We start from the raw sequence: 15,381 nt of genomic DNA on the forward strand, positions 1-15,381 counted from the left end.
AGTAATCTCCACCCCCATGAACTAACTCAACGTGGCTAGTAATTGTTGGATATTTCCAACACCGAATACAGCATTGTTGTATTCTCATTACTTATTACTAACCATACTAAATATTGTAGTAAGTAAAGTTAACAACTCGTAGAATTCTCATGTACTAATATTTCATCTGTGCAGTAGGCTAGAATTCTCACGTCACCTGACGCCAGTATTGCGTCAGATTTCATTACAGTAAACACATTATATCCAATTTGTGTGAGAATTAAATACGATTCTCCATAATTAAAGCATTCTGTATGACAACTGATTGCAGACGAATTGTTCTCTAACTAAAAGCCGAATAGAGCGTTAGAATCATAGCGTCTACCTCGCGATAGAGTTAACGTCATCAATGAATGCCATGGGGAGACATTAATTCCTCTCCCTTATATATTTACTATTCTTAAATTAGTAAATATTAATAATTTGTTCCTCTAAATAATAAACCCGTCCAGTCTTTAAAGTTTTAAGCGCGAATGCGAGAAATATGAATGTTCGAGACAATAATTTGTGTTATGAACGTCGACTCGGCGTGGGTTGGAGGGACGCCATCCTCCTCAGTACGCGGACACGTGCAGAGCCGAAAGGAGGCAAAGCTGCGCTTACCGTACTCATAAAAGACGCCATTGTCCAGCAAATAGGACAGGTGTGATCCATCCTCAGATGAAAGCCGCCACTGTGAGGCGTGAATGACCTTGCAGATAATATCTTCAACTAGTGCTGGTGTTAAATAAGGGACCCCTTGATTTTTTTCCTGACGACACGTGGTCAGCCAACTTGAAGCGCATCACTATCCAGGATAGGTTCACCGGAGCCTGGGATGCGAAAATACGGCAATCTTAATACTTATACAGTGCCCACAGCTAAGTACTCCTTTATTTGATGCATCATTTACAGGTCTGATAATAGCAGGGTGATTGTTCGTTATGAAGCGGGATAACACCTAATAACAGGTGATTAGCATTTCATCTGTAAATCTTAACATTTTTGAATATAAATTGAGTAGTTAAATCAATTGCTACTGGTAGTTATTTATCTTGCAGCCCGAGAGAAGAATTCCTCATGCTGCCTTCTCCATGTTGAACCGTACCATTCGTCAGTGTACCGGATCTGGAGATTAAGAGGACTTCTATGGTTATCTAAAGGAATCTGCTTCAAGCTAAGATTTATTTCCTTTTTATCCATTCCTTTGCAATTTGATTTATTCAGAATGTTTTGATATTAATGTGTGATTTACTGTAACTCATTATTATGCTCATATTCATATTCTTCTTTATGTGAATGATATTGTATTCAGTATTATTTTATAGGATTAGATTATTATTAATTGAATTAGTGAACGAACCACACTGATTCCTGGACGTACTTACCTCCAGTAATAACCCCCCAATGTAGGTGTTTGAGGCTTTGTTTCTTTTAATAATACAGCCCATTAATTAATCTTATGATCATGATTTCTAGTTATATCCATAGTTACTGGTTTCATCTAGGAATTATTTAATGATCAGAAATTCTCAGTTTCCCTCTTTACTTTAAAAGCGGGTGGTCCTTCGTAATTTAATTTACTACTTTAATTATTAATTAATCAGAATCAAGCCCAAATATCCCACATTATGGTCCTTATCGAACCGGATAGGCATTAAATTTATAATTAAAATATTAACCATTAATAGCTAATCCTTGTGTGATAGAAGCTAGACTAACTATTTAATTAATTGTGTCAACTAACATTGTAACACATTAGTTAGCCTAGATCACACTAACATATTGCTACTTTTACCTCATGTATAAAGTGGCTTTAGTGGGTCATAGCCAATTACCCACAACACTTAGACCTATACCTCACACCGAGGTGAGAATCTTTAGGTCACCAGGAGCAACAGCTCATAACTTTTACAACAACACCACCCTAACACCTGCGTTAGAGTGGCCTCACCATCTAACTATTATATACTTAGGTGGCAATGACATCCACCCAACTCGTCATCCAGCCGAGGTGATCAAACACCTCAAAAACATAATTTCTTCTTTCAAGCTCATCAGTGAATCAGTAGTATTCACATTAGTGGAACCTCGCCAACCAAGTCAAGATAATCGTTGGGGAGTAACTCCGGAATACTACCTGAGAGCTGCTAAGTACATAAATTTCAGGCTGAAAAAACGAGTGAGATTGGATGCCACATATATCCAATTTACAGCCAGACCTTACAGACAGAACCTGACCAGAGACGGTGTACATTTGTCAGGGGAATCTAGGTTGCATGTGGTTGACAAGTTAATTAACACCATCAACCATCACAAAAGGCTGTGGCTGGCAAGCCAAACTTAACTGTACATAATTATTCACCTGTGTGTGCAAGAGCACTCTTATAAAACAAAAAAAACAAAAATACAGCACAACTATTTACTTTACTGCACCATAATAATCTTTACCCATGTTATTAGGTAGAATTTAGGCTGAGATTGTGCTGAATTTGGTACAAGCCCAGACTAAATAAATTTATAGTTCTTAGTTAGGAATTATTACGACTAGATCTAAAACTAGTCAGTGTTGTGTATTATATTATTTGTGCTGACCCTCTATAGGGTGGGATAAATTTTGAGATAACTCTGATTGGAGTGTCTCCATAATATTTCTCTTGTATGCATTATTTTGTGTATCTATTTTGTGTATTGCTGGATTATCTCCATTAACTCTGATGGTAATAAGGATGAGCTAACCAGACGAGAACTAGTGGTGGAGTTCAGACAGTACACAAAATATCTAGCTATTTGTTGTTAGGTAGGTAGGTACATTCAACCTCAAGTGAGGTAAAATATAAAGTAGTCACCTTAATTTAGGCTACAATTAATGTTACCTGTTCACTAATGAACAAGTATCCAAGCTTCATTAGTAATACATACCCTAACACTGTGAAGTTTGAACCTAAGCCCAACATGGCTACTCCTGAACAATTGAGGAGAACCTACATTGGCCTTAAAGGTCACTTGACCAGATTAATTAATAAGGCTGATGACTTAACTAAAGATAATCCCATTGACTCTTATCACTTAGAGTCAACAGTTAGATTGGCTGATCTGAAATTTGATCAAGTCAGAACTGCAGGTCAATCTTATCTTGATCTGCTAAATACTGTAGAAATTGATCCTGATGAAGTAAGTCAAATAGTAACCGACATCTCCCAATATGAAGAGGAGACTCGTGATAAAATTTTCAGGCTATCTAAATTAGCCAAACAGTCTGGAGCCAATGCCAGCAACACTGGGTCTCACTTCAATAATCACTTACCTGAGGTTCGTTTACCTACTCTAGACTTGCCCACCTTTTCAGGATTAGATACAGAAAATTGGGATAGTTTTTGGACTTCCTTTGAAGTTCACATCCATAAGAAACAGTCTCTAGACAAAGTTTCTAAATTTTCATACCTACTCAGTCTTCTCACAGGAGAGGCTAAAAAGGTCATACATAACCTTACTCTTAATGAGAGTAATTATGAGGAAGCTATAAAACTTCTGAAGTTGAACTATTGCAACAAAGAGTTAAGTATAGCTACCCTTTATTATCAATTGCTAGATCTGAATGCACCAAACAGTAGACCAGAGTCACTTCAAAGCTTCAGACTAGAAGTAGAGTCTCTAGTAAAGGCCTTAGGTACCAAGGTTAATATACCTAGTTCTGAATGGTCTATCAAGCTATTGTTACAGAGGAAATTACCTCGAAACGTCTTGACAGAGCTCTGCTCACATTATAATACTGAGTTTCTTACTCTCGATCAGATTTTCGAGGGGTTGAGGATCACAGTTAATAGGTTAAAGACTCATGACAAAATTAAACCTGAGTCCAAACCAATTAATACTGATATTTCAGTCAAACCTAAACAGACTCCAAGTAAGTCTAATAAATATAAATCCAAACCTACTCCATCCACCAGGAAAAGAAGTGGAAATGTAGGTACCTATTCAGTATCTCCTTCAGAGATAACCAATGACTTGTCTACTAAAGAGACTAAGTCTATTAACCAGAGAAAGTGTCTGTTCTGCAATCAGGAACACACCACTTACCAATGCTCTGCTTATCCTACGTATAATGCTAGAGTTAAAAGGTTACAGGAACTGCACAAATGCACTAAATGTATGGGTTCTCATGTTCCCAAGAAATGTGCAGTACCTTTACGTACTTGCAACCGTTGTAACCAAGGTGTACACCACTACGCCTTATGTAGGAAATCTCCTACACCAACTCTGACCACTGGAGAGAATTTTACTAATTCTACTGCAGTGCAATATTGTAAAGTACATCACGAAGTGAATGTACTTGCTACTGAGTCAGGCAATAGTACTACCTTGCCTACCGCTCAGCTTAAATTAATAAACCGAAGATCTAGAATTAACAGTAGAGGTCTCTTTGACCAAGGTTCCCAAAAAACCTTCATCACACAGCAGTTGGTAGATGATTTAAATTTAAAACCTACCAAAAGTGTGAAGTTAAACATTTCTGCTTTCCTGTCAAATAGTGGACCGCGTGACTACAAGGTAGTTAAATTACTAGTTAGATTAGGATCCTCTGCTAGCCCAATCCATGCGGTGGTAGTGGATAAGATTCCTACGGACCTGCAGGTCACAGGATTAGCTCGCACTGCGAGAGACCTTAAGCGAAACCGCATGAGGCTAGCGGATCATAAAATAAATTCCGATTGCCTCACAGATATTGGAATATTAATAGGCGCGGATCATTATTACAAGTTTATCACTGGATGCACTAGGCAACATGGTATGAATTTGTTGTCGTCCGCAGGTGGCAAATTGCTCACAGGACCCGTGCTTTTCAGACAAGGTCCAGCGCCCACAAACCAACAAACCAATAATGTAATTGTGGCGTGACTAGGCTTAGAGCAGTCACCCCTACGCTTCAGGGAAATAGCCGAGGACATTGAGTCTGACCCACCAATACATCGTTTGTGGGATTTAGATACGTTAGGCATCATCCCTGAGCAACCAAGTCCTGATGATACATGGACTTACCAGCAATATCTGGATACCGTTGTCTACTCAAATAAACAATACTGGGTAAGACTACCATGGAAGTTAGATCATCCACAACTTCCAGTGAATTATTTTATGGCAGCCTCACAATTGCAGTCTCAATTAACACGACTGCAGAAGCAGCCAGACAAACTAACCATGTATCACCAACTTATCCAACAACAACTTAACAATAAGTTCATTGAAGTTGTTGAACACGATGACCGAAAAACAGGTCATTATTTACCTCACCATGCTGTGGTGAAAGACTCACTGACAACACCTATTCGTATTGTCTTTAATTGCAGTGCTAAAGTAAAGCCTAACAGTGTGTCTTTAAATGAATGTCTCCAAACGGGACCTAGCCTAACACAAAGGCTACATGACGTGTTGTTACGATTTCGCACAGGTATTTTTGCCTATACTGCTGACATCAGCAAAGCCTTTCTCCGAGTAGGATTGCAGGAGGAAGATCGTGACTACACAAAATTCCTCTGGTACAAGGATCCACTGGATCCTAACAGTGAAATAATCACCTATCGGTTTGCCTCTGTATTATTTGGTGCTACGTCCTCACCGTTTCTTTTGCAAGCAACATTAGACACGCATTTGAGGAAATCAGACAGCCCTTATAAGGCAACCATTAGCGACAACTTGTATGTCGACAATTTCCAGGGGACAACTAATGATCAAGCTGATCTGGTAGAAATCTACCATGAGGCTAACCGGGAACTGTTAGGAGCCAATATGCCTCTACAGTCATGGGCCTCAAATAATAAACTGCTTAACCAGTTAATCGAGAAAGAATTTCCCGATTATCAGGTACCCAGTAAATTAAAGGTTCTAGGCGTGGAATGGAACACCAACACTGACGAGATGAATGTCAAGTCAGTGCAAAGTGATAACTCAACCCTTAACATGAGAACACTGCTCTCATTTGTCAGTCAACCATTTGACCCTTTAGGCCTACTTAGTCCTATATTAATAAGGGGCAAACTCCTAATGCAGGAGTGCTGGCAACAACATATGGGATGGGATGATCCGTTACCAAGTGAGTTACAAGCCAAATGGCAAATACTCTCAACGGATTTTAATCAGTTAGGTGTTTTGAAATTTCCACGTAATGCTTCAGGACCAAACTTACCCACCAATTTGCACGTTTTCTGCGATGCCTCTGGCAAAGCATATGGCGCAGTAGCCTATTTAGTTAACAGTGCTCAATCAATTTTACTCACATCTAAAGCAAGAGTTGCTCCCATCAAGAAGAGATCCTTACCTCAGATGGAGTTGACTGCATTGCTAGTGGGAGTAAGATTGGCTCATTGCCTGGCAAAAACACTCAATAATATCCACTTTGGTGAGATTGTAGTGTGGTCAGACAACGAGGCAGTCTTACAATGGGTAAGAAACAATAACAACAAAACTCCCCCTTACGTCAGCAATCGCGTCAGGGAGATTCATGATTTATCTGCTGGATATAAGTTTAGACATGTTCCTACTAAGGACAATCCTGCAGATTATTTATCACGAGGATTGACATTAAAACAACTTGTCAAGTCTTCGCTGTGGTTCAATGGACCTTCATGGCTTGTTGGTGGTCAGTGGCCCAAACAAAAGCCACAAGTCATAGTGACCAGTATCACCACTCCCATGAAGGACCCCGAGCCTCAGCGAACATTAGCCATTAATCCTCATCATTATTCCAACTTAAGCAAATTGTTACGAGTGACTGCACACGTGTTTGATTTCCTCTCTAAAGTAGGAATTCGACACAAATTTCCCAATCCTGTTCACTATTGGATTAAGCGGGCGCAGCAAGAGACTTACGGAAGCGAATTTGAGAATCTTCCGGATAAACTCACTAAGTCTCTGGGCATCTGGTACGATGTCAACACTCATAACATACTACGATGTGGAGGACGTTTGCTACATGCAAAGATTGACTTAGACACTAAGAACCCAATCCTTTTACCTCGCCACCACATCATAACTAAACTTCTTGTCTTACATCACCATCAATATGGTACCCTACATGGTGGAGTTTAGATACTCTCACCGACCTTAGACAAAAGTACTGGCTTCCTCAAGGTCGTCAGACTGTTAAGACCATTATTAAATCTTGTGTAATCTGTAAGAGATACGACGCTAGAGTCTGTCCTTACCCAGGACCTCCCCCTCTCCCAGAAGAGCGAGTGGTTCATCTTCGTCCATTCGAAACCACTGGAGTTGATTATACAGGAGCCTTACTCCTCACTGGTAACCCAGATAATATACCAGTGAAGGCGTACATTTGTCTCTTTACCTGTGCTACAACCAGAGGCGTGCACTTAGAGGTTACCCCAGACATGAGTGCTGAAGCTTTCATTCAAGCTTTCCGCAGATTTGCTGCCCGTCGATCATGTCCTAGATTAATGATATCAGACAACGGATCTAATTTTGTGGCAGGAGAAAGTTGTTTGCGAGAAGTCTGGAACCACCCTGAAGTGCAATCAGTCTTACAAAGAAGACAATGTCACTGGAAATTCATAGCACCAAGAGCCCCTTGGCAAGGTGGGTTCTATGAGCGAATGGTAGGCACAGTCAAAAGGTGTCTAAGGAAAACGTTACACCGACAAAAGGTCAGTTACTCAGAACTCCAAACTATTGTTGTGGAAATCGAGGCGCGAGTCAATAACCGCCCGATCACCTACCTGTCTGATGATTACACCCAGAGAGAACCACTGAGCCCCTCTCACTTGATCCATGGAGGTCTACTGAGCCCTCTCATCCCTTTAGCCGAAGAGGACCCTGTAGACCCGTCCCATGTGACCAGAGGAGACTTGGTGGAAAGCTACCAGCATCTTTCTAGAGTTATTAACAGGTGGAATGAGGTGTGGACTCGAGAGTACCTCACAGCTCTACGAGAGTACCACTATGGAGCTTCGAGTCCTTACAATAAGGTACAATTAAAACCTAGAGACCTTGTACTAGTCGACAGTGATGGACCAAGGTCCGAGTGGCCTATAGGAAAAATTGTCACCATTCACCCAGATCGACAAGGTGTCCTAAGAGTAGTTAAAGTCTTATGCAGAGGCAACACTACTCTAAAAACTTTAGAGAAGCTGGTTCCCCTTGAACTGACTGAACAAGAATATCAGCCAGATCCAGTTTCCCCAGTAATTTCAGAGGACAATGAATTTGTTCCTCCAAGCAACCGTCCCACTAGAGCTGCAGCTCAACAATGTAGGCGGAATTTGCGAGCCTATTATAACTCTGAAGAAGATTAATTTCCTTCACTTCCCACTGAGAAAACTGTGATGATACTACGGTGTGATATCACGTAACGAAACATTACACGTCACTATGACCCAAGATATCACATCACCGTAGATTCTGTTAGTTTAAATTGGGAGAGTTGAATTCTATAAATATTGTGTAGGCTACAAACAACATGTTTCAGTTGACATGTAAATAGCAAGACTCAAATTCTTGTAAGTCCTTGATAAATCCGGGACGTTTGTTATGTGTGTACTAACATACTAACATATTAACATACTAATGTATTAATCTTAATACCACTTCGGGATAGGTCAGTACGACACAGTACACTGCGACCCTAGAATCCGCCCCCCGGAGTTATGTTGGATATTTCCAACACCGAATACAGCATTGTTGTATTCTCATTACTTATTACTAACCATACTAAATATTGTAGTAAGTAAAATTAACAACTTGTAGAATTCTCATGTACTAATAATTCATCTGTGCAGTAGGCTAGAATTCTCACGTCACCTGACGCCAGTATTGCGTCAGATTTCATTACAGTAAACACATTATATCCAATTTGTGTGAGAATTAAATACGATTCTCCATAATTAAAGCATTCTGTATGACAACTGATTGCAGACGAATTGTTCTCTAACTAAAAGCCGAATAGAGCGTTAGAATCATAGCGTCTACCTCGCGATAGAGTTAACGTCATCAATGAATGCCATGGGGAGACATTAATTCCTCTCCCTTATATCTTTACTATTCTTAAATTAGTAAATATTAATAATTTGTTCCTCTAAATAATAAACCCGTCCAGTCTTTAAAGTTTTAAGCGCGAATGCAAGAAATATGAATGTTCGAGACAATAATTTGTGTTATGAACGTCGACTCGGCGTGGGTTGGAGGGACGCCATCCTCCTCAGTACGCGGACACGTGCAGAGCCGAAAGGAGGCAAAGCTGCGCTTACCGTACTCATAAAAAACGCCATTGTCCAGCAAATAGGACAGGTGTGATCCATCCTCAGATGAAAGCCGCCACTGTGAGGCGTGAATGACCTTGCAGATAATATCTTCAACTAGTGCTGGTGTTAAATAAGGGACCCCTTGATTTGGTTCCTGACGACACGTGATCAGCCAACTTGAAGCGCATCACTATCCAGGATAGGTTCACCGGAGCCTGGGATGCGAAAATACGGCAATCTTAATACTTATACAGTGCCCACAGCTAAGTACTCCTTTATTTGATGCATCATTTACAGGTCTGATAATAGCAGGGTGATTGTTCGTTATGAAGCGGGATAACACCTAATAACAGGTGATTAGCATTTCATCTGTAAATCTTAACATTTTTGAATATAAATTGAGTAGTTAAATCAATTGCTACTGGTAGTTATTTATCTTGCAGCCCGAGAGAAGAATTCCTCATGCTGCCTTCTCCATGTTGAACCGTACCATTCGTCAGTGTACCGGATCTGGAGATTAAGAGGACTTCTATGGTTATCTAAAGGAATCTGCTTCAAGCTAAGATTTATTTCCTTTTTATCCATTCCTTTGCAATTTGATTTATTCAGAATGTTTTGATATTAATGTGTGATTTACTGTAACTCATTATTATGCTCATATTCATATTCTTCTTTATGTGAATGATATTGTATTCAGTATTATTTTATAGGATTAGATTATTATTAATTGAATTAGTGAACGAACCACACTGATTCCTGGACGTACTTACCTCCAGTAATAACCCCCCAACGTAGGTGTTTGAGGCTTTGTTTCTTTTAATAATACAGCCCATTAATTAATCTTATGATCATGATTTCTAGTTATATCCATAGTTACTGGTTTCATCTGGGAATTATTTAATGATCAGAAATTCTCAGTTTCCCTCTTTACTTTAAAAGCGGGTGGTCCTTCGTAATTTAATTTACTACTTTAATTATTAATTAATCAGAATCAAGCCCAAATATCCCACAGTAATCTCCATCCCATGAAGTAACTCAACGTGACTAGTAATCTCCACCCCATGAACTAACTCAACGTGGCTAGTAATCTCCACCCCATGAACTAACTCAACGTGGCTAGTAATCTCCACCCCATGAACAAACTCAACGTGGCTAGTAATCTCCACCCCATAAAGTAACTCAACGTGGCTAGTAATCTCCACCCCCATGAAGTAACTCAACGTGACTAGTAATCTCCACCCCATGAAGTAACTCAACGTGGCTAGTAATCTCCACCCCATGAAGTAACTCAACGTGACTAGTAATTTCCACCCCATGAAGTAACTCAACGTGGCTAGTAATCTCCATCCCATGAAGTAACTCAACGTGACTAGTAATCTCCACCCCATGAACAAACTCAACGTGGCTAGTAATCTCCACCCCATGAACAAACTCAACGTGGCTAGTAATCTCCACCCCATGAACTAATTAAAACTACCAATCCCTGAACATCCATAGATCTGATTGGATTCTTCATCCATAGACTCTCCATCATTGTACCTAAGACTCCTTTTCAGGACCTCACTAAAACTCACTATCTCTGAATTTGACAAAGACTTACCATCGTTGGACCTGAACTGAGACTCTCCATTAATTGACCTAACAAATACTCTACAAGCTGGACCTGAATAAGAATCTCCATCCCTCCTCTCTACTGTTAAAGTTTCTTACAGTGGAGTTCAGGACATTTAGATCCCTATGCTGTTAAACGTTCGCAAATGTACAGTATTTTTACACTATGGTTGAGAGAGAACAGCTGTGTCCACCCCGTGTCTTCCAGGCGGCTCAGGTGACACCTGTCACTATATACCAGTACCTGGTGGTTTAGGTATAATTGGACAAATGTATTTCTTTCTCAGAGTCTAATAGAATGTAATGTTTGTGAGAGACAAGTTCCCTGTAAACGAAGGTTGCATCATGCCACTTCCTGGCATGATGCTTCAACATAACACTTCATCAACATTTTACTCTCCTAACACTCATATTCTCAAGCTACAACTTCTCATCCCAGTGTCACTAACTACCTCACATCTATGAGGAAATATAGAGGCCTGAAACTGCCCAAAACACACTGTGCTAAACACTAATAAAATCGAGAGTCATATAAAATAACATGTAATAACATAAAACATTTTCCTGTACCATAATAACAACTCTGCTTAGTAACCAAACAAAGTTCAGTAGACTTACATTATCAAGTTGTTGCTGGGTGAGGCGGGTACCCAAGAACTCATTCAGAGTTCTTAGTTCTTTCATTACGTCAGTTTTCAGGTCTTCATAAAAGAGAAAATGCATGTTGGGATGGTCCTTGTTCTTCCACGCCATCTTCACGTGGGGCCAGAATGGGTTGTACAATACTGTCGGCATATGGCAACTTTATAATACTCAGTTATGATTAATATATAGTCAAAATCTCATGCTATTACAATAAGGCTAATAATATTACCTCATGAAGTATGGAAAATAAAGTCTATTTTTATTTACAAAATGTGAAAAAGTTCAAAATAATTATTTTTCATCGACTGCTCTTCATTCTGAGAGATTTTGTTTATCATTTGAACAATATAGGAAGGAACAATATTATCTATGTTTTATGTTCCACGACACAATATTATCTATGCTTCAAGTTCCACGACACAATATTATCTATGCTTCAAGTTCCACGACACAATATTATCTATGCTTCAAGTTCCACGACACAATATTATCTATGCTTCAAGTTCCACGACACAAACTGCTACGGAGTGTTTGGTACATTTTTAGTTGACACCATTAATCTTTCTCTCTCTGTCTCTTCCTTCACTTTGTCCAAGTCATCTTGGAGCCCCATGCAGTTATCCTCTGCCATAATCCTCCTCATTATTTTTCACATCATCAGTAAATATTGAAAGTTTATTCCTTCTCGAAGAGTTTATTCCTTCTCGAAGAGTTTATTCCTTCTCGAAGAGTTTATTCCTTCTCGAAGAGTTTATTCCTTCTCGAAGAGTTTATTCCTTCTCGAAGAGTTTATTCCTTCTCGAAGAGTTTATTCCTTCTCGAAGAGTTTATTCCTTCTGAAAGATCGTTTACATTTATGATATACAGGATAGGTCCAAGGACTGAACCCTGTGGGACTCCACTTATAACATCTCGCTACTCTGAGATTTCACGCCTCACAGTACCTCACCGTCTTCTGATGCTTTGGTTTTGCCTTATCCACTGGAGTAAAATCCCTGTAACTCCTGCCTTCTTCCTCAACTTATGCACTGCTCTCTTATGGAATACTGTGTCAATGGTTTTCTGGCAGGCAAAAAAAATGCAATCTGCTCACCATATTCTCTCTTGTCTAATTTAAATCTATTAAACATGTGAGGCAAGATTTGTCACCTCTGAACCCATGCTGATGGTGTTACAAAGTTCCTTCTCTCCAGATTCTCTATTAATTTTTCTCACGCTCTTTTTCCAACACCTTGCATGATAAGAAAGTTAGGAGCACTGGCCTGTAGGTACTGTTTCTTATCTGTCTCTCGTTTTGTATACCGGGACGATATTTGCTGTCTTTCAAATATTTTATGGTTCTGTTACCAGTGAACTGTTACCATTAAGAGAGGTAAGCATAGTGTTTTTGCTCTCTTTTTTTTTAGTATCCATAGCGAGATTTCATCTGGGCTAACAGCCTTTGTCACATCAAATTCAAGCTTACCTCTTGATTGGTAATCTTAAGTTTCTCTAGTGGTGCTTGGTTAGGTGTCCCCTCTATTAGTTAAGGAACTTTTCCTTGGTCTATTGTGAAGACCTCCTGAAATCTCTTGTTGAGTTCCTTGCACCTCTCCTTGTCATTCTCAGTGAACCTGTTAGCCCCTATTTTTAGTTTCATTACCTGTTCCTTCACTGGTTTTTCCTCATGAAGTGACTGTGTAGCAATTCTGATTATCTTTGCTTTATTTGCTATGTAATTCTTATTGTCTCTCTGCTTCTCTTCTCTGCTTCTGCTTCTGAGGTACTCATTCTTTGCCTTCTGGTATCTCCCTCTGTTCTGCTTTGTACAAGGTCACTACATGACGTTGAACTAAGTTAATTTTTTGCCACCTTACGTCCCTGATTAAACCACGCGTTTCTCATTTGTATTTTGTGTTTTTTCTTTTGGACTGGTACAAACGCTGCCCCTTTTACAGTTCTGGGTGACGTATTCAATCACGTCTTGTGCAGCCTATCCTCTGAGCTCTGTTGCCCTGGTATTTCTATTAGGGATTTTCGTATCTCCTCGTAATTTTCCTTTCGGTATGCAAGCCTTTGTTTTCTTCGAGTAAGTTATACTTACCTCTACCAGATATTCAAAGAACAATACATTGTGGTCACTCATTCCCATGGAGAATAAGTAATCACAAAGTGATCACTTATATGTTAGGAATAAGTTGATTTTCCTTATATCTAAATCGCTTAAACTAAATTCTAGCTTGTTCGTCATTACCTTTCATTCATGTGCGTCAATTGACACACTGGTTGAAGACCGTTCTTATTGCCACATCCATTAGTTTAGCTCTTCTTGTCTCTGTTCTCCATGCAGTTCTTTGTTCAAAGATCCATGGTTGAAGTTTCCTATGATTAGAAGCCACGATCAATTTCTATAGGTATCAGAGGCTCCACTTTCTATTGTAGTAGTAACTACTATGCTGTTTCTGTAATACTCTTGCCTGAGTCTCCTGTCATTTAATGAAGGGTTATATATTACTATGACTACTATCTTTGGTCCTCCCATTGTCATAGCGTCTGTTATGTAGTCTCTGAACCCCTGGCAGACAAGGATATCCATATCCTAGAAACTTCAGTCCTTTTTGTATCAGTAGGGGCCACTAGTCCTTCCCCCCCCCCCCCCCCCCTTCCATATTACAGGCCCTGGCAAAACACTACATTTGTTATGATGCTTGTCAATTTGCTTTAAGTGAATGCTATTACACTTGGATTGTCCTCATTTGTTCTTTCCCTAAGTTTACTTGCTTTAATTGTAATTTCGTCTATGTTTGAATACATTTATTTGAAACTAACTGTCCAGTCACACTTTCCCTTGGTGTCGATACCACTGGTGGAGGAGGTTGCTTGGTTGGGTTACTGCATGTTGGGGAAGATTCTGTGGGCTGAGGGAGAGTAGGTGGGCAGAGGGGATGGGCTTATAGGTTGCTGAGGTGGGGAATGATGGAGCCGACGATGATGATGATAAAGATTAAGCCACCCTAAAGGTGGCACGGGCATGAATAGCCCGGAAGTGGTGGCCCTTTTGAGCCATTACCAGTATCAAGAGCTGATACTGGAGATCTATGGAGGTGCGACTGCACCCTGTGTGACGGGAGATGTCTCCCGACCTGTGAGAGATGGAGCCGACATATGGCCGGGAATTATATAGTAGGTGACTGGGAGTACATGGTAGCCCTGAGACAAGGGGGGCAGTGGGGCCCTGGGATGGAGATGTAGGAAGGGTTTGGGGTGGGGGTTCATGGAGGGTGTCGGATGGGTGGAGGCAGATAGGGCCAGGGATGGGAGAGCTGGGAGGGCATGGGACAGGGTAACAAGGGAAGCATGCAATAAGGAAACAGGTGGGGACCATGGGTGGGAAAATAGGAAGGGAATAGGAAGTGAATTGTAAGGGGGAATAGGGAGGGGTATGGAGTGGGGGAACAGGGAGGGCATTAGGGTGGGTGTGAGGTGGGGGAACAGGGAAAGCATAAGATGGGAGAATAGGGAGGGTATGGGGGGGGGGCAAGACGGGCATATTGTGGGGAGAAAGGGAGAAAGTTGGGAGGGGTGTGTCTCTATGGGATTAGGAGGTGTAGGTTGTGTTTGGGAGAGTAAGATTTTCGGGAGTGGGACAATGTGTGATCTAGCTTTCTGTTGCACATCTTTCTGGGGCTGCTCTTCTGCTGGTGGAGAGTTCATCACTCCCTCTGAAGTTCCTGAGCTGAGACCTATGGCTCTCCCAATCCTTCCCCTCTCCTTGTATCTCTTCCTTGCTTCTGACACCTTGACTCTCTCTTCCCTTGTCATGTTCTTCTGCAGAAAAACATAATTTTATTACATTTCATACCAAAGTTTATTTGTA

The 15,381-nt window shown here is 40.4% G+C and overlaps 1 protein-coding gene across 1 annotated transcript in view; it reads right to left on the reverse strand.

The window, feature by feature from the left end:
* Nucleotides 1-11,659, reverse strand: part of LOC138367906 (sulfotransferase 1E1-like) — a 43,076-nt gene extending 31,417 nt beyond the window's left edge. Inside the window, exon 1 of the mRNA XM_069330186.1 lies at nucleotides 11,499-11,659. Within this exon, the coding sequence (XP_069186287.1) occupies nucleotides 11,499-11,633 (135 nt within the window). The 5' untranslated portion in view covers nucleotides 11,634-11,659. The remainder of the gene's footprint in view (nucleotides 1-11,498) is intronic.
* Between the last annotated feature and the right edge of the window lie 3,722 nt (nucleotides 11,660-15,381).

Source organism: Procambarus clarkii, chromosome 23, assembly GCF_040958095.1.
Source record: "Procambarus clarkii isolate CNS0578487 chromosome 23, FALCON_Pclarkii_2.0, whole genome shotgun sequence".
Classification (NCBI taxonomy): Eukaryota; Metazoa; Arthropoda; class Malacostraca; order Decapoda; family Cambaridae; genus Procambarus; species Procambarus clarkii.